The 18,347-nt window shown below is 47.1% G+C and overlaps 2 protein-coding genes across 2 annotated transcripts in view; one reads left to right on the top strand and one right to left on the bottom strand.

Moving 5' to 3' along the window:
• Positions 1-14,715, bottom strand: part of LOC142190032 (uncharacterized) — a 64,211-nt gene extending 49,496 nt beyond the window's left edge. The window contains exons 1-3 of the mRNA XM_075262267.1: positions 14,597-14,715; positions 12,251-12,613; positions 11,618-12,166 (exon numbers count right to left, since the gene is read on the bottom strand). Of these exons, the coding sequence (XP_075118368.1) occupies positions 11,618-12,166; positions 12,251-12,613; positions 14,597-14,681 (997 nt within the window). The 5' untranslated portion in view covers positions 14,682-14,715. The remainder of the gene's footprint in view (positions 1-11,617; positions 12,167-12,250; positions 12,614-14,596) is intronic.
• Positions 1-18,347, top strand: part of LOC142191151 (uncharacterized) — a 1,229,165-nt gene that overhangs the window by 442,467 nt on the left and 768,351 nt on the right. The window lies entirely within an intron of this gene.

Below are 18,347 nucleotides of genomic sequence, written 5' to 3'. Positions count from 1 at the left end.
TTGTGTGTGTCACCCGAGCGCTCGTAACTTCCTCTTTTTCAATTAGGCCTACGACAAACATACCTCAGGGGGTCTTGAGCCCCCCGACACCGGCTATATTGAAGGCTGTGACTGATGATCATATATTTGGTTACTACAGGTATATCACTCTTAAAAGAAGCGGTGTTCTTGAGCCACTTTTGTGCTGAGCCTTCCTATCATTAATGGCCAATATCCCGGAATGAAACTTTCATGGGATATTCGAGTTTGCCATCTTAGCATCGGACCATATTGATTCATCCTGGTAATTAGGCCTTGGAAGTCTCATAAAACATTTTTAATGAGATCTAACGCTTATCGTCATACCTGGCGGAGGGTCCAGATGTTACACGATTACTGTATTTTTCGGACTATAAGATGCACTTTTTTTCCCCAAAATTTCAGAGGAAATTGAGGGTGCCTCTTATAGTCCGAATGTAGGAGCCGCCCTCCTGCCACTGCTGGTTTTCTGCAGCGGCAAGAGTGTGGCAATACTGTAGGCCCTGTGTCGGCGGCTAACACACTTCCCAGCATCCACCGTTCTATTATAGCGGATGCCAGTCCGGAGTGAAAGCCTGCAATCTCTGATCAGGCATCAAAGTCCCCCCCCCTTATCAAATACCGAAGCTTATGCCTGCAATCAGAGATCACAGGCACGAGCTCTGACAACTCTGCTGTAAAAATTACAGCGGAGTTGCCCATCGGAGATGTCCTTCCCCCCCCCCCAAAAAAAAAGTTTAAAGTTAGCCCCGGGGCCGGTCATACCTTTAAAGTTGCAGGCCAGCCCTGCGCAGCGAGGTCACAGGAGCCGACCTGTTCCGGTGACAGGCTCCCAGGCCTGTCAATGCTATATTACTATTGTGGCTGGTCTATGACCAGCCGTAATAGTAATGTAGAGAATGTCCCATAGACGGCAATACACTTGTATTGCCGTCTATGGGACTTGCAATCAAATGACTGCAGGTTCAAGCCCCCTAGGGGGCGCTAATAAAATAGTAAAAAAAAACCCAAACTTTAAAAAGATATAATATAAATAAAAGTTCATCTCCTTTCCCTAGAATACATAACATTATATAACATTACTGTGAAACATATATACATTAGGTATCCCTGTGTCCGAAAATGCCCGGTCTACTAATATTAAATGCCCGGTCTACTAATATGACCCATACAGCTGCAGGGTCACCTGTCAATGTGGCCTTGCAGCCGATGCAAAACTACAACTCCCATACATTACATATTTTACCATTTTTTTGCTTGAAATTTTTTTTCTCCTCTAAAACCTAGGTGCGTCTTATAGTCTGAAAAATACAGTAATCTGCATAAGCTAATTTTATATTAAACATAAAAACATGTGGAAGTGCGCTAGCCACCAGGCACGGCCTTCACAGCAACAAGCAGCATCTCATACAAGGCCACTGTGGCTGCACACGCAGGAACATGACTAAACGTCAAAAAATACCATTTTAACCCTTGAGGTTATTTGAAGGTTGATCATTCAGCAAAATCTTTAATCACTTCAAACCTGGCTGTTAGAGGATACAAGATGGAGGACAGACAAAACAGAGTCAAGTGATACAAGATGGCTTATTAACTCTAACAGTCCTAAAAGTGGCTTTATGTTATAGTTGGGTTAAATGTAACCCTTAACCCCCTCTGTACATGTGCCATAATAGTACAGGGGATGTCGGGATTTTAAACATAGCTGCAGGTAGCTCCATCTAGATCAAGAGAGGTCATTATTCCGCTGTACTCTTCCCTGGTCAGACCACACCTGGAATACTGTGTACAGTTCTGGGCGCCTCAATTCAAGAAAGACATCGATATATTGGAGCAAGTCCAGAGAAGAGCAACCAAAATGGTGGAAGGTCTGCAAACCATGTCCTATGAGGAGCGGCTAAAAGAACTGGGATTGTTTAGTTTGCAGAAGAGAAGGCTGAGGGGAGATTTAATAGCAGTCTACAAATATCTGAAAGGTAGTCACAGTGCAGAGGGATCTCCCCTATTCTCATTAGCACAAGGAAGTACAAGAAGCAATGGGATGAAACTAAAGGGAAAGAGATACAGATTAGACATTAGGAAAAACTTTGTGACAGCGAGGGTAGTGAGAGAGTGGAATAGGCTGCCACGGGAGGTGGTGGGCGCTCCATCAATGGAAATCTTCAAGCGGAATCTGGATAAACATATAGCTGGGATGATTTAGGAAAACCTGCACTCGCAGGGGGTTGGACCCGATGGCCCTTGAGGTCCCTTCCAACTCTACCAAAAGGCATCGACTGTTTCGCTCTAGACTGACTCTGTACAGCGACCTCCTAACAGATTACTCTTTTGCAAAAAAAGACTTAAGAAAGTTAGGTAATTGTCAATGAAAGGGTTAACTTTCCAGTGTATATAGAACTCTGCAAACTGCATAAGTCAGTCTCTTATCACAGTGCAAAAATTCTCCCTCCCCCTCTCCTATGATTTCCTTGCCTGTAATTGATTACATTTAACTAAACTTCACTCCACTCATTCTCCTCCTATTCTGTAGTTCTATTGCACTTACTGTTGTTTTCGTGTAGAAAACTGAGCAATTGCACGCGGATCTCCACAGACTCTGTGTTAGTTATTCCCAATGGTGCCATTTCTCCACTCACTTTCACCAAAGCAGCGCACGGACAGTTCACAACCTGCGCTGTTGGAGAAATACTGTCACCCTTGGCCCGACACCCAATAATCATCCCTTGTGAAACTCTGATAAATCGCCCCCTTTACCCGAGACAACAATGAGATTCTGTTCAGCCTATCACACACCTTATATACCCACCAAGCCGGCTCACAACAAGTCACTTCCTTCCTGGACTCATTGGACCCATACCTCTATAGGAATAAATTTACCCCTTGGTGACTATACTCACTAAACGTGCATATACCAATAAATAACAACAGAAAACTAAAGTGTGGTATAAGTGGGGTAGGCTACAGCTTTATTTAGAAAACCAATAACGAATAGTAGATAATCCATGAAGAACAAAGAACATGTAAAACGGGTAAACCGTCCATGCCCCACCTCCGGCTTTTCTTCTCATCTCCTCCTGAATGCTCCGCTGCAATCCAGCGAGCATGTAGGTTAATACCACTTCAATCTTGGGCATGGACCCCCCGCCACCCAAACAGGCAGTGTACCGCTCCCACCCTACACCTGCCTGTTGGCCCCCCCACCCAAAAGAACCAAAGCCTGTTCCAAGCCATCTTGTAACCCTGAAAGGAAAATATCAGACCCGATAGGATTGAGGTGCAACCCGTCCCTCATCAACAACCTCTCATTATTACCCTCTAATTCCACATGCCGTACCGCAACCCCCCCAAGGATCGAACAAACTTGGAGACCCTAATGTTCAAAACCCGCCGCGCCCTATCAATCGCGGTTACATCACGCGCCCCTCTCCAGCAAAGGCGTGGCACGACCTCCGACCAGAAGAGGACCATGCGATTGAAAAAGTCATAAACGCGGCGGAGGTCTTCTTTTATCATAGTAATAAGTTCGGCCAACTTCACATGGCCCAAGTCATTACCTCCGGCGTGCACTATAACCACCGCAGGACCAGCTGTCAAGCGGCTCGCTGCCACTATCTCCGGTAGCACTTGCCTCCACTGCAACCCCCGGCGACCCCGCCAATGAACTTCAACTCCAGTCAGACCGAAATGGAGACTGCCAGGCCGAACTGCCGCCCTCTTCTCTGCCCAAAACAAAAAAGAGTGGCCGATGAGCCACACCACTACCGGACCATTATCTGCAAAGAAAAAGAAAAGAGAAAAGACGGATAGCATGCACAAAAAGGACGTAAAGGCCCAAATCAGCACCCCATCACGCTCAGCGGACGCCGAGGCTCAGGGAGTCATCAGGTCAGGCCGAATGTAAGACCGGAAGCAGTCGGACCTCCAGCGCCCCAAGTGCTTCACAGCCTCGTCGCCCAAACCGCAAGCATCGGCCGTTGTAGCGGCACCGATGCGGAACGAATGGGTGCCAAAGTCCCGAGGCTCCAGCCCTACAGCAACTAAACAGGCACGAAAAACAGACAAAAACTGGAAATGAGTAAGCAGCGCACCAGCCTCATGCAACAAAAAGACCTCCCCTTGGGGGCGCCTAGACATGTAATCCCGCACCAAAAACACGGGGCAAAACTCCGACCCCATTCGCCCAATCGTGATCCACGTTCCCCGAAGACAGATTTTAATCTCCGCTTCAGAAGCCACCACATCACCCACCCCCAAACCCCCGGGCCTAGACTTACTGGGACTGACCAATTCCCCGATACGGAGGGCCGCAAAAAAGGCTAAGGCGAAAGCGGCCCGCAACAAAACCAATTCGTACCCATCCTGACACACCACCTCTAAAACCCCGAACAAACGACGTAACAAACTAAAAGAAACCGGTCGGCGCCGATCCCCCCCACGCATCTCCTTCCGCCACCCCTTCAAAACCTGTCTAACAGCGAAATGCTTCGTAATGTCAACTCTACCAAAAAGCTTGAGCATGAATGCCACCCCAGCCAACTTTTTAACTACAGCGCTGTAAGACAGCCCCTGGCTCCTCAACTTGATTAAAAATTCCAAAGACACATCTAGCAGCTTCGGAGCGTCCGCGGGTACAGGACCTCCAGACACGGACAACCAAAGGACCCAGGCACTGTAGTGACTCCTCCAAGTAGTCGCAGATACTGAACCCCGAATAAGCTCTAGCAGTTTTTCCCTACCAGGCTCCATAAGGAATCGGGGCAATTCCAACCCTCCGGTCTCGCCGACGGATGCAGGGTACGGAAGACCTGAAAACGTGAGCGAGACAAGGCATCAGCAATCTCATTCCGGACCCCAGGCACAAGACGCACTTTAAACCAAATATTACGCTGTAAACAAAGCAAGACTAAATGCCGAAGCAGCGCCAGCACCGGAGGTGAGGAGGAAGACTGACTATTAATGACCTGCACTACCGAAAGGTTATCACACCAGAACACTATTTTACGGTTGGACATCCTATCACCCCAAAGCTCTACCGCGGCCACAATCGGGAAGAACTCCAATAAAGCCAAGTTTCTAACCAGACCCGTCTCGAACCACAGTAGCGGCCAAGACCCCCTGCACCACTCATCCCTGAAAATGGCCGCGAAACCATCACCACCAGCCGCATCCGTTGCATTGGCAACCTCAACCTGCTGACAAACCGCCCGACCATTGAATTGAGAGAGAAAAACGCTCCAAACACGCAGATCCTCCTTTAAAGGACGCGTAATGCGAATAAAATGGTCGGGCTGCAGCACGCCCTTTGTGGCCGGCGACAAAAGGCGCGCCCCATGGGCAGAACCCGGCAAGCGAATGTCAAGAGGCCAAGGAGACACTGCATCTGGTGTAACGTGACCTTTTTAGCCAAGAGGAATTCCCCAACCATGCCGAGAAGACGGTCGAGCTTATCAGGCAGAAGCCTGAAAACCATCTCGACTGAATCAATCTCTATACCAAGAAACGACAGCCGCGTAGATGGGCCCTCCGTCTTCTCAGCCGAAAGGGGAACCCCAAGCCAGGACATCAAAGACCGAAAGGTAGCTAATAAATATGCACAAACTGGTGAATCCCCTGGACCAACAAACAAGAAATCGTCAAGATAGTGCAAGACCGATGGGATGCCCGATTCATAGCGCAAAGACCACTCCAAAAAGGAGCTAAATAACTCAAAATAGTAGCATGAAATGGAACATCCCATAGGCAGGCACATGTCGACGAAAAAACTATCTCTAATCCTACAGTCTAACAAATGGAAACAATCAGCCTTACCAACCAGGAAAACGGCCCTGTCGAAGGAGGTATACGACACTGCCGCATCCTCCTTTGAAATGCCGTCATTAACCGACGACCCGGGAGGGTAAGAGAGGTGATGTATGAGCCGAAATTTACCTGCCTCCTTTTTGGGCACTAAACTCAAAGGGGAAACTCTCAAATTCGACAACGGGGATTGGAAAAGGGACCGGCCATCCGACTCAACATCACCTCCTTCATTACCTTCTCCCAAGCCATCTCCTCGTTCTCCCTGACCGATTTTAAATTAGGTGAAAGAAACATAACCGAAGAAGAGGCATGGGGGATATAAAAACCACTAGAGAAACCCTCAAGAAGCAGGCTTGCCTCCCGCCTTCTGGGGTAGAGGGTGAGCCACTGCTCCAGCAGCCGCACGTTCACCGGTGTTCTCTGCACTGCCGGCAGCACCCAGCTTCCCGCCCTGCCTGTTGCGGCGGAAGCAGCGCAAAGCCGAGTGCTACCCACCACAGATTGAACACTCGTGCTTGAATCGACAGGCAGAGTGGAAACGGCAGTGGCCCTCATTGTAGAGCCAACACGTACCACTCTGCCGTTGTGCCGCCTCTGCGGGCTGTTGCCCCGCACCGGCAGCACCGGAGGGAAATGGCCGCTGGGGACGCTGGGAAAGGATCAACTGGATCCAGATGTCGGAGGCCTTAGAGGCCCAACCGACGGCGGGGGTAAGCACCAGGCGGCGACGATACTGCTCGTCGTACCGCCACCAGGCCGAACCCCCGTGCAATTTGTACGCACTATACACCCTGTCCAGGTAAACAAAGAGCTCAGGGCCCTTCGACGGAGAAGTCTGGCAAGTAATGTAAGCCAGAGTGGCGAAAGCCTGCAGCCAGTTGCCGAAGGTCTTGGCCACTTTCTGCTTACGCTCAGAACCCTTCTCAAACGTTCGCTCCTTGTCGACGGCAATATGGTCTGCCGACAACAAGGACCAGATGTCTACAAACTCCCCTTTCACTATCTTGTCTCTAAGCTCCGCCGGGACATGAGTCCCTAACGGAGCTACCCCACAGAACATGGTGTCCCGGAGCATGCAATTGGAAACCAACTCTACGGCCGGTGAGGGAGCAACCCCCCCGGGTGCAGTAGCGGATACCACGTCCTGTCTAGCTTGCGATCCCTCCGAGACTTCCAGTAACTGCCTAAGGAAGGAAGAGAGGTCCTGACCGGGAGTTAGTGTAGGTGTAGTGTGAGGTGCCCAAGCCGGGCGGCAGGTGTACTCACCAGGTTGCGGCCCTGTAGGGACCGGAAGAGGAGCAGCCGGCACTGGAGCGGTGGGTAGAGGCTGTGATTCTTGACGTCTCGGACCGGATGCAGAAGAAGTAGCCCTCTCCGGACGAGCATCGGCTGGGGATCCCCGACGACTCCCTCTGCGTGATGAAGAATGCCGTGACCGGTCCCGCAGCCTTCGGTCTGAACGGCTGTAGCTCCATTGTGACCTGGAGGACGAACGACTGCATGGGGTGCGACGTCCAGTATGGCTTGTGCGACTGCGATAGCTCCTCCTGCTGCCGTGCCTTCTAGAAGAATCCAAGTGACGCCCACTGCCACGGCGGTACCTGTCGTCCTCTGATGAGGAGGACTCAGAAAAGGAAAACACGTTAGAGCGAGGACGCGAAAACCTGTGACCCCCCTCCCAGCCCCCCGTATCATGCGGAGCGCCGCAAAGCGCTAGCTGATACAACCCGGCGGACCCCTCTGGCCCCCCCACCCTCCGAAGAAAAATCCCCCAAAGGGGCAGCGCGTGCCGTCCCAGCCGGATCCACGGCCGCAGTATCCGTGGGGCCCGTAACCATGACAACCCCCGAGGCCACGCCCCCCGACGGCGCAATGCCCGCGATGCCCGAGGCACCCGCACCCACCCGGTCCCCAATGCAGAGCCCTGCAGGGGGCTGAGATCTCTCACCGCCGCCCGGGAAACCATCTGCTGCTGCACTGCTGCCCAGACCTTCCGGGGTTAATTCATCTTCGGCTCCGACGCGCATGGAGTTAGGCCCCGCCCCTTCCGCCACGTCATTTCCGGCCGTCCCACCAGCTCTGGAGGGGGAAAGCTCCTCCCCCCCCCCCCCCGAGACTACAGCATCCATAACGCCGGACCTCGTGGCGGCGGCCATGCTGGAGCCGACCGCCGCGGGCGCAAGGGACCCACCCCCACCCCCCCTGGACCGCTGCGCAACCCTGCCAGACCGCTCACCTGTCCCGACGCTGTCTGAAGCCGCCTGCCCCCCACGAGCCCGGGTCTCCTTATGCTGTCTGGAAGCGCCGGCACCTCCGCGCAGCGGCGGGCTGGGGCTCAACCGCGACGGCGGGCGAGATACCCGCCGTGGCCTACCCGAAATCCTGGAAGAGGAGCTGCCGACGCCGGAGTCGCAGGACTGCTGCAGGATGCTGAGCAACCAGCCAGGGCCCTGGCTGGCCACCCTCTCCTGAATCAACCGCTCCAAAGAGTCTGCCATCTGCAGGTACTGTTCCTCTCACCAAAACGTCCGTGGTAGAAGGTGAGTACTCGCCTACGTGCCCCCTTTTTTATGGACTATGACCAAAACGTCACCAATATTTACCAAATATAATTAATAATCTAGCCAATGAGTCCAAAGCCGTTTCCTTAAACAGTCTAGGGCTATCTAAGCTACACGCCGCCGACGTCAGAAGTAGGAGGTGGTGATAATAATGGGACTCAACTCTTCTATTTATTCCATGGGATTCCGTGTAGTGATTACATTGTCTCATCTTCTCTCCATTCAGGTTCCTACAATATAGAATCCTCTCAGTATCTTCTATATAAGAGAATATTCCTGATTGATCCATCAAGGATGGAGAGAGACAGGAACAAGATGGCGGAAAGTCTATTAAATCTCACGCTAGAGAGATTATCTACCAGCTTACTGGAGAGGTGAGAGATTCTGATGATGTCATCATGACATCATTCTTATCTATAGTAATAACAGATGATATGATTGGAGAAGTGAGAGATAAGGTAAGTGGGCCAGAAATCATAGAAAACCAATAGATAGTAGGTAGTGTAATGAGGGATAAAAAAGAAGCATTTAACCCCTTAAACACACATCCCAAAAGTCCGTTAAGGACTAGGCCATGTTTTTCAAATGTGACGTGTCACTTTATGTGGCAATAACTCTGAGATGCTATAACTTACACAAGTGATTTTGAGACTGTTTTTTCATGACACATTGTACTTCATGTTAGTGGTAAACATTGGTTAATATTTTTATATTTATTTTTTAAAAAAAGAAAATTTGTTGGAAATTTGTAAAAAAAAAAATCACAATTTTCAAAATGTGAAATGTTCTGCTTTTCAGACGCTCACGGCCTGGTCCCACCTGCTACGGCTGGCCACGCTGTGGCTACATTTTACGGCCTGTTCGCTGCTTACTTACTTAGGGCCCGCATGCTCGCAGCCTCCGTCTCCAGCTGTTGCCCGCTACCGGTGCGGCCTAGTTTGTTTTTTTTTGTGTAGATTGTGAGCCCCACATAGAGCTCACAATGTACATTTTTTTCCTCTATCACCCCTATCTTTTTTGGAATATGGGATGGAAGTCAACACAAACACGGGGAGAACATACAAACTCCATGCAGATTGTTTTTTGCCCTTGGCGGGATTTGAACACCAGGAACCCAGTGCTGCAAGGCTGCAGTGCTAACCACTGCACCGTGTGGCCTCCTGGTGCAGCCTAGTTCCTGTCAGCTAGGCTGGCCGTACTGCGGCCTTGGTCCAAGGCCTACTTCTGGCTCCTAGTTGGGCCTTTTTTCAGCCTGGATTGTGCTATGGGGCAAAAAAGATTATTTATTTCCTGCAGTTTTTTTCTGCAGGGGTTTTGGAGGCCTTAGTCTTTTATTTGGGTCTTTATATTTTGATGTGCAGGTTCTTTGGAAGTGGGTAGCCACGCCCTTTCCGGGTCAAGCCCTTAAGAGGCTGGTTTGCCCAGAGCTCTGGCCCTTACTAGTGGGGCTTATTGGCATTAGCCTGCATTTGGTGTATCTGCACTGCTTGCGCTTCTTGTGGAACTTCAGCTTTGGTATTCAAGTGCTGGTGGCCTCTTCCGTAAGTACATTGGTCTTGCTATTGATTTATTCTTATGGTCCCAAATTATTTCTTTGCCAGTGTTCCTTCCTGCTCCCTCCTCTCCTGAGGAGATAAGACTTCATTCCCTTGACCTGGGTAGATATCTGCGCATTTACCTGGAACGTACGAGATCTTTTAGGTCTGAGAACCTCATAATTAACTTGGCTGGAAGTTTCAGAGGTCTGAAAGCTTCCAAAACCTCTATTTCCCATTGGGTTAGGGAAGCCATCAAATTGGCCTTTTCTTCCCAAGGTTTTTCTCTTCCAGCTTGCCTAACGGCACACTCTACGAGGGCAGTCTCGACTTCGTGGGCGGAGAGGAAGTCCGTACTTTTGGAGATGATCTGTGCGGCAGCTTCCTGGTCCTCTTCCAAACCTTTGTGAAGCACTACAGGTTGAGCTCTCGTGCTTCCGACGCGACTGCCTTTGGACGGTCAGTCTTGAGCTCTAATTCAAGGAAACCCTCCCTAAGGGGATTACTTAATATCGCCCTACATTGTGCCCCTGTCCCAGCTTGCAGACATTAAATTCAAAATGAGTGAATAATTTCAAATAACAAATAAAGTTTATTTCTTTGAACAGTAAATATCTTATCTTTGTAGTTTATTCTATTGAATATAGGTTGAAAAGGATTTGTAAATCATCGTATTCTGTTTTTATTTTACACAATGTCTCAACTTCATTGGAACAGGGGTTGTGTTATACTGTGTGGGGGCAACAAGGAGGACATAATAGTGTGTAGAGACTACAAATGGACACATGTGTAGGGGCCACAAGGAAGATATTTTAATGTACGAGGGCTACAAATGGACACATTATACTGTGTAGAGGCCACAAGGAGGGCATAATAGTAAGTGAGAGCGACCTCTGATGACATCAGGACTATGTGATCAGACTCTTGTGTGGGTAGAGATGTTCTGCATTGTACAGGATAGTGTGGTGTTATAGAGAAAGAAGAAGTTGCTAAGAAAGGAGACTGAGAAAGAGAGGAGAAACCGAGTGAACAAGAGGGGACCTGTGGGTGTATTACATGAGAAGTAAGAGGGGAACATAGAGGTGCATTTTATGAGCTCGAAGAGGGAGCCATGGGGGGACACTATTTGAGACTTGAGAGGAAGACCTGTGGGTGCATGAAATAGAGATGTAATAGACTTTATTCCCTTAGATCAGTATACATGATTCCCTAATAAAAAAACAAAAATTACTGGAAAATAAGACCCAAGAAGCGACCTCTGAATGTAAGTAAGTTACCATTATAGGTATCCCAATAAAAATAACCTCGGTCCATTATGAAATAACAAACAAATTATAGCTCGACCATAATCAGAACTTTAAATAATATTAAAATAAAATAAATAATTTAACCTAAAAAACTGGGAATGTAAAGTTCCATGTTAATACGTAGACGGCTCAATGACTTCAGGTTGAAAATCCACTTACATCCGCTTCTCTCCTGTGTGACTTCTTAGATGTCTAACAAGATGTGATTTCTTAGTAAAACATTTCCCACATTCTGGGCATGAATATGGCTTCTCCCCTGTGTGAATTCTATGATGCTCAACAAGAATTGATTTCTCAGCAAAACATTTCCCACATTCTGGACATGAAAATGGCTTCTCCCCTTTGTGAAATCTCAGATGTTTAACAAGATTTGATTTACCCATAAAACATTTCCCACATTCTGGGCATACATATGGCTTCTCCCCTGTGTGAGTTCTTTGATGTTGAACAAGATTTGATTTATAGGTAAAACATTTCCCACATTCTGGACATGAATATGGCTTCTCCCCTGTATGAGTCCTTTGATGTTTAACAACACTTGATTTTTGAGTAAAACATTTCCCACATTCTGGGCATGAATATGGCTTCTCCCCTGTGTGTATCTTTTGATGAGTAACAAGATATGATTTAGCTAGAAAACATTTGCCACAATCTGAGCATGAATATGGTTTCTCTCCTGTGTGAATCTTTTGATGTTCAACAAGATGTGATTTCTGAATAAAATCTTTCCCACAATCTGGGCATGAATATGGATTCTCCCCTGTGTGAATTCTCTGATGTTTAACAAAACTTGATTTAGCCATAAAACATTTCCCACATTCTGGGCATGAATACGGCTTCTCCCCTGTGTGAGTTCTTTGATGTTGAACAAGATTTGATTTAGAGCTAAAACATTTCCCACATTCTGAGCATGAATATGGCTTCTCCCCTGTGTGAATCTTTTGATGTTTAACAAGATATGATTTAGATATGAAACATTTCCCACAATCTTGGCATATATATGGCTTCTCCCCTTTGTGAATCTTTTGATGTTCAACAAGATGTGATTTTTGAATAAAACATTTCCCACAATCTGGGCATGAATATGGCTTCTCCCCTGTGTGAATTCTCTGATGTTTAACAAAATTTGATTTCTGAATAAAACATTTCCCACAAACTGGGCATGAATACGTCTTCTCCCCTGTGTGAGTTCTCTGATGTATAGCACCCCTTCTGCAACTTTTATTTCGCTTAACAGACTGTGATGGATAGGGAGAAAGATCTTGCTTCTGAGGGGCTGAGGTTATATCTGGGGTAATGACATGATCTTCATATGGATCTTGTGTGATACCATAATCCTCTGCTTTATAATCTGTAGATATCAGATGTCCCTCTGAGCTCCTGGTACTATCACCTGCCAAGACGAAAACTGATATTAAAATGATTAAATACCTTAACCTTATAAGTATATTCCCCACTGAGCTGCCACTGCCTGCCTGGTTGTCAGACCACATAACAGTCCGCTGGTCAGCTACTGTCCACGTTTGGTGATTTCTAGCCCATTGAAGACGTGCAGCTTTATGTGCTTGTGTGAGCAATGGCCTCTTTTGAGGTGAATGTCTCCAAATGATCAATGCATGCAGTTTATGTTGCAATGTTTGCTCACTAACAGGTTGGGAAGGATGTTTATTCATTAACTGCACCAATTCCTGTCGGTTTGTAAGCGATTTTGATCCACAAGCTGTAAAACTCGTCTTCGTTCCCTCTCATTTAGGATCTTTTTTCTGACCACAATTCTGTTTTGTGGCCACGTGTATTACACCACTGCTTGTAGACATGTTGAACTGCCCGCTGTGAAACACCAACAAATCCAGCAACTTCTCTCACTGTATGATCATGGGCACGGCCTAAAACTGCCCCTTTTTGCAACTGTCACATCCTTACATTTACCCAAGTTTATGTACAATTATTGCTTGAAACAAACTGTCTAACTGATCACTATTGCCTTATGATCACGTAAAGGTAGTGCGCACGCAGTTGAGCACGTGACTCAACCGCTGCCCCATCTGTACAGGCTTAACAATTCATCTGTGACTAATATTTTGCCCAGTGAGCTTACTTTAGAATGCCATAAATCTTACTGTATTACACCCCATACACACAATAGAATCCAAACCACATCTGCTGGATTTCCCAGCCTGAACTCACCGCGGATCTGCTGTCTCATACAGTATGTAGTAGGGTCTGTGGAGTCACAAGAAAGCAGGGACTCCTAGCGTCATAGATCACTAAGATACGGGGAGTCCTGGTGTGTGGACAGAGTTTGGGCTGGGAAATGTGACTGATGGACAGACCAGATTTTCTAGTCTGGATTCCATAGTGTGATTGGGGTCTAAGGTAAGGTTTACACAGTGACATTTGTAGAAGCTGCTTCAGGAGTTCAGAAGAAGAATTTTTCCGCTTTACCAAATCAGCCCCCGAATCTCCATCAGATTCCTTACTGACCAGGCGGGATTTTCCACCTCCCATTTATATATTTCCATAGAGCTCTGAGGTGGAATCTGCCTGAAGATCGAGCAGGAGGATTATTTTTCCGCTACCTGAAATAATCTGCTATATAATTCTGGTAAATTCTTTCCCTTCACGAGGACTGACAGCCGGTGAGGAAGAAATTTGCCTCGTTCACATCGATGTCAAGTCCATATTCCTGCCGTACGTTCTATTCTATACTACATTTATTACCCTATAGCGGTGTCACATTAATATTCATGTATTATTAGTATTTTACCTGAATCGGGGAACAACAAATAGTCTAAACATTGTCTGAATAGAATCAGTGACCCTTCTGTGCTTTATATAGTGGTGACTCCTCACCTGGGCGGGTCCCTGTAGGAATGTCCTCCTCACACTCCTCATCACCACTCACATAGGGCTCTTCCTTTATTATCACAGGTATAACATTAATGTCGCTCACATCTTTATCCTGATGGAAAATCTGTGAAACAAATAATGTAAAAGTCACCAGACAAATGGGGAAGTCACAGAGAATGTTCTAGATCATTAATCCGCATGAAGATGAAAGATGTCCTGACAGTAGCTGCAGGTCTGTGAGAAGCCGGATAAACATATTAGATGGCGGCTCAATGACACCGCCCATGTATATAACCATATAATACTGCTGGACACAACAAGACTGACCACAAGGACTTCACAGCCCGGCTACACATCATAGGGAATATCTCCATCTACCTGATCATCCTGTGGAAGAAGAGGACTGGGACATCTCTCCGGTGTTGTCCTCTTACTGGATCTACCTGTAGGAAACACAGACAGGGACTGAATTCATTCTGTACATACAAATAATGGAAGTCCATGTGTATATAGCCATGTCTATTACCTGCTGATGTGAGGGATTGGTGGTCCTCCATCATCACCTCCTTGTACAGATCCTTGTGTCCTTCTAAATACTCCCACTCCTCCATGGAGAAATAGACAGCGACATCCTGACACCTTATAGGAACCTGACAACACAATGATACAGTCATCACCCCGACCCCTCCAGTTACTGTATAATGTCCCAGCATTCCCAGCAGTGTCACCTCTCCAGTCAGCAGCTCCAGCATCTTGTTGGTGAGGTCTAGGATCTTCTGTCCATTGATCTCCTCCTGTATCAGGGGGTGAGGTGGAGGCCCCGGGATTGGGCTCAGGGTTCCTCCATATCCATCATACACAGGAGCCTGACAGCGCCCACTACAGGTCTTCTTCACTACTGTGTAATCCTGGTTATGGGGAGACACATAAATAAATCTCACTACATACATGTCCAGAGTCCATCACCTCTCCAATCATATCATCTGTTATTACTATAGATAAGAATGATGTAATGATGACATTATCAGAATCTCTCACCTCTCCAGTAAGCTGGTAGATGATCTCTAGGGTGAGATTTAATAGACTTTCCGCCATCTTGTTCCTGTCTCTTTCCATCCTTGATGGATCAATCAGGAATATTCTCTTATATAGAAGATACTGAGAGGATTCTATATTGTAGGAACCTGAATGGAGAGAAGATTAGAGATGAGCGAACAGTGTTCTATCGAACACATGTTCAATCGGATATCAGGCTGTTCGATGTGCTCGATTCGAATCGAACATCACGTGGCAAACTCCAAAAAAATTCGATTCCCCTCCCACCTTCCCTGGCGCTTTTTTTGCACCAATAACAGCGCAGGGGAGGTGGGACAGGAACTACGACACCGGAGGCATCGAAAAAAATCGGAAAAAGTCATTGGCTGCCGAAATCAGGTGACCTCCATTTTAGACGAATAGTGGATTTCAAATCCGGGTCATATGAGAATGTGAACTTTGTGACTAAGAGACAGGGATAGCTGTACAGGCAGGGATAGCTAGGGATAAGCTTTATTTAGGTAGGAATGTTACTAAAAATAACTTTTTGGGGCTCTATCGGGTGTGTAATTGTGATTTTTGTGACATAAACTTTTCCCCATAGGAATGCATTGGACAGCGCTGATTGGCCAGAGTACGGAATTCGACCAATCAGCGCTGGCTCTGCCGGAGGAGGCGGAGTCTAAGATCGCTCCACACCAGTCTCCATTCAGGTCCGACCTTAGACTCCGCCTCCTCCGGCAGAGCCAGCGCTGATTGGCCGAAGGCTGGCCAATGCATTCCTATGCGAATGCAGAGACTTAGCAGTGCTGAGCCAGTTCTGCTCAACTACACCGTGTGCCGGTCAGCCCATCTGATATAGCAGAGCCGAGTGTGCACACTCGGCTCTGCTACATCAGATGTAGCAGAGCCGAGGGTGCACTAGAACCCCTGTGCAAACTCAGCTCACGCTAATAGAATGCATTGGCCAGCGCTGATTGGCCAATGCATTCTATTAGCCCGATGAAGTAGAGCTGAATGTGTGTGCTTAGCACCCCTACCCCATGTGTTTATGGAAGCTTGGCAAGAGAGCAGCACCCTGTCTACCTGGATGGATTCAGACTTCTCTGGGCAGTAGAACACAGTGGTAAGAAGAAAGGAGGAGGAGGAGGAGGGCTTGTGATGAAGGACTTTTGGGGCATTTTTTTGTGGTTAATGGACAATAGTGCTGATGCAAGATACCGAACTATCAGCTGTGAGCAGGAGATCTCACCACCTACCAAAGAACTACCACATGTTATCATGATGCATATGCTGCATGTCCCCCACCTCTGCAAAAAACGTTTTTTTGCCTGTTATATCTACATGCTGTGACCCCTCCTCGTTTCCTCCAACCACATTCGGCTGTATTATTATTATTATTATTAACATCACTTCACACAGAGAACTAAATGATCCTGCAGTGTGTCTGTGTTTCTTTCTTTTTTAGTTGCTATGATTCCTAGGATTTCTCTATCTGCCATGAGCTTGTATGTGTTTTTCTCTCTTGTTATATACTACTGTACCATCTATGAAACTGTATCACTGAAATATCCCCATTGTGGGACTATTAAAGGATTATCTTATCTTATCTCTCTTAATCTATGGTATGATCGACCTGTTGGCAAGTAAAATGAATAGTCCTTAGTGGTGTGTGTAAAGTGCGCCAAGAATCAACAAGACGTAATTCCCTCAGCTCTGACATTAAGCGACCCAGTAATTTCTGCGAGTGCGGAGTGACAGTAGAGGTAGAGTCAATAAGGGGGTTCAAGGCTATATTCAGGTCACCTCCTATAATGATTTGTCCTTCGGTAAATGTCTTCAGGAGCTCTAACATGTTTAAGATCCAGCTAATTTGACCATTGTTCGGTGCATAGAGGTTCGCAAACGTATATTTTACCGAGGCAATGGAATCTTTCAAAAACAGGGCACGTCCTTCAGAGTCCTGGTTCACAAACAAAGGGTATAGAATTGTGAATGAGTATCGAGACTCCTTTAGATGCTGCTGTGGGGTTAGAGGAGTGGAACCATAGGGAGAACTGTCTGGTGGGGAGAGCTGGTATCTTAGAGCTCTTAAAATGTGTTTCTTGTAGATAAGCAACATTAGTATGTAGCTTCCTTAGAGGGTGGTGAATGTGGTGTCCTTTGTTAGGGTTGTTGAGGCCCTTTACATTAAAAGAAGTACAGATCAGCCCAGCCATTTTGGTTTACTAGAAGAAGTTCAGAATACTTAACAGTCAGAGTTCAACAATGAGTATATGTTGACGAGATAGCTATAGATAACTGGAGTATCAGAGCAGGAGAGAAGAAAGAAAGTAGAGCAGAATTAATAAGTGTATAGGGTGTGAGAGTTGGGATACACAAGAGGTGGGGAGAGTATTTGACAAGACAATTAAAGAGAGATAGGGAGGAACACAATATATACCAACTAAACAGAGATGAACCAAAAGAGACAAAAAGAAGAGAGAACAGCACCGAGCCGTATCTAGTGTAGTATAGTAGTATTACAGGTGAGAGATGACAATTTGTTAGTGCGTAGGACTCTCACCTGGAGTAGTTGTGAGAAATTCACAACTACTTATAGCGCTTAGGAACCAATCACAGGGGGCTCCCTCCCTGGGTGGATAGTAGCAGCAGATATTTCCATCACCGATGGTGAGAATAATACGTAGAAGGACCAAAAGAAGGATCTGCGCTCCACTCGTCCAATAGATTTCAATCGTTTATTAGTTCGGACACACAGTGTGTCCGAACTAATAAACGATTGAAATCTATTGGACGAGTGGAGCGCAGATCCTTCTTTTGGTCCTTCTATGAACCAAAAGAGAACAGTTGTATTAGAGGCTCTGTGGTATAGACCCGAAATCCTCGTATGAGCCTGGCAAGTTAGAAAATGGGAACGGATAAAGTCCTGATCATGAGCAGTCCTTGGAGGAACACCTTAGAAAGCATATGGTAGAAAAGTCGAATGAGGGGTCAAATCAGCCATCTACGTAATTAGAGATGAGCGAACAGTGTTCTATCGAACTCATGTTCGATCGGATATTAGGCTGTTCGGCATGTTCGAATCGAATCGAACACCGCGTGGTAAAGTGCGCCATTACTCGATTCCCCTCCCACCTTCCCTGGCGCCTTTTTTGCTCCAATAACAGCGCAGGGTAGGTGGGACAGGAACTACGACACCGGTGACGTTGAAAAAAGTAGGCAAAACCCATTGGCTGCCG

Source organism: Leptodactylus fuscus, chromosome 1 (assembly GCF_031893055.1).
Source record: "Leptodactylus fuscus isolate aLepFus1 chromosome 1, aLepFus1.hap2, whole genome shotgun sequence".
In the NCBI taxonomy this organism is placed as follows: Eukaryota; Metazoa; Chordata; class Amphibia; order Anura; family Leptodactylidae; genus Leptodactylus; species Leptodactylus fuscus.
This window is presented reverse-complemented; position numbering and strand designations above follow the sequence as displayed.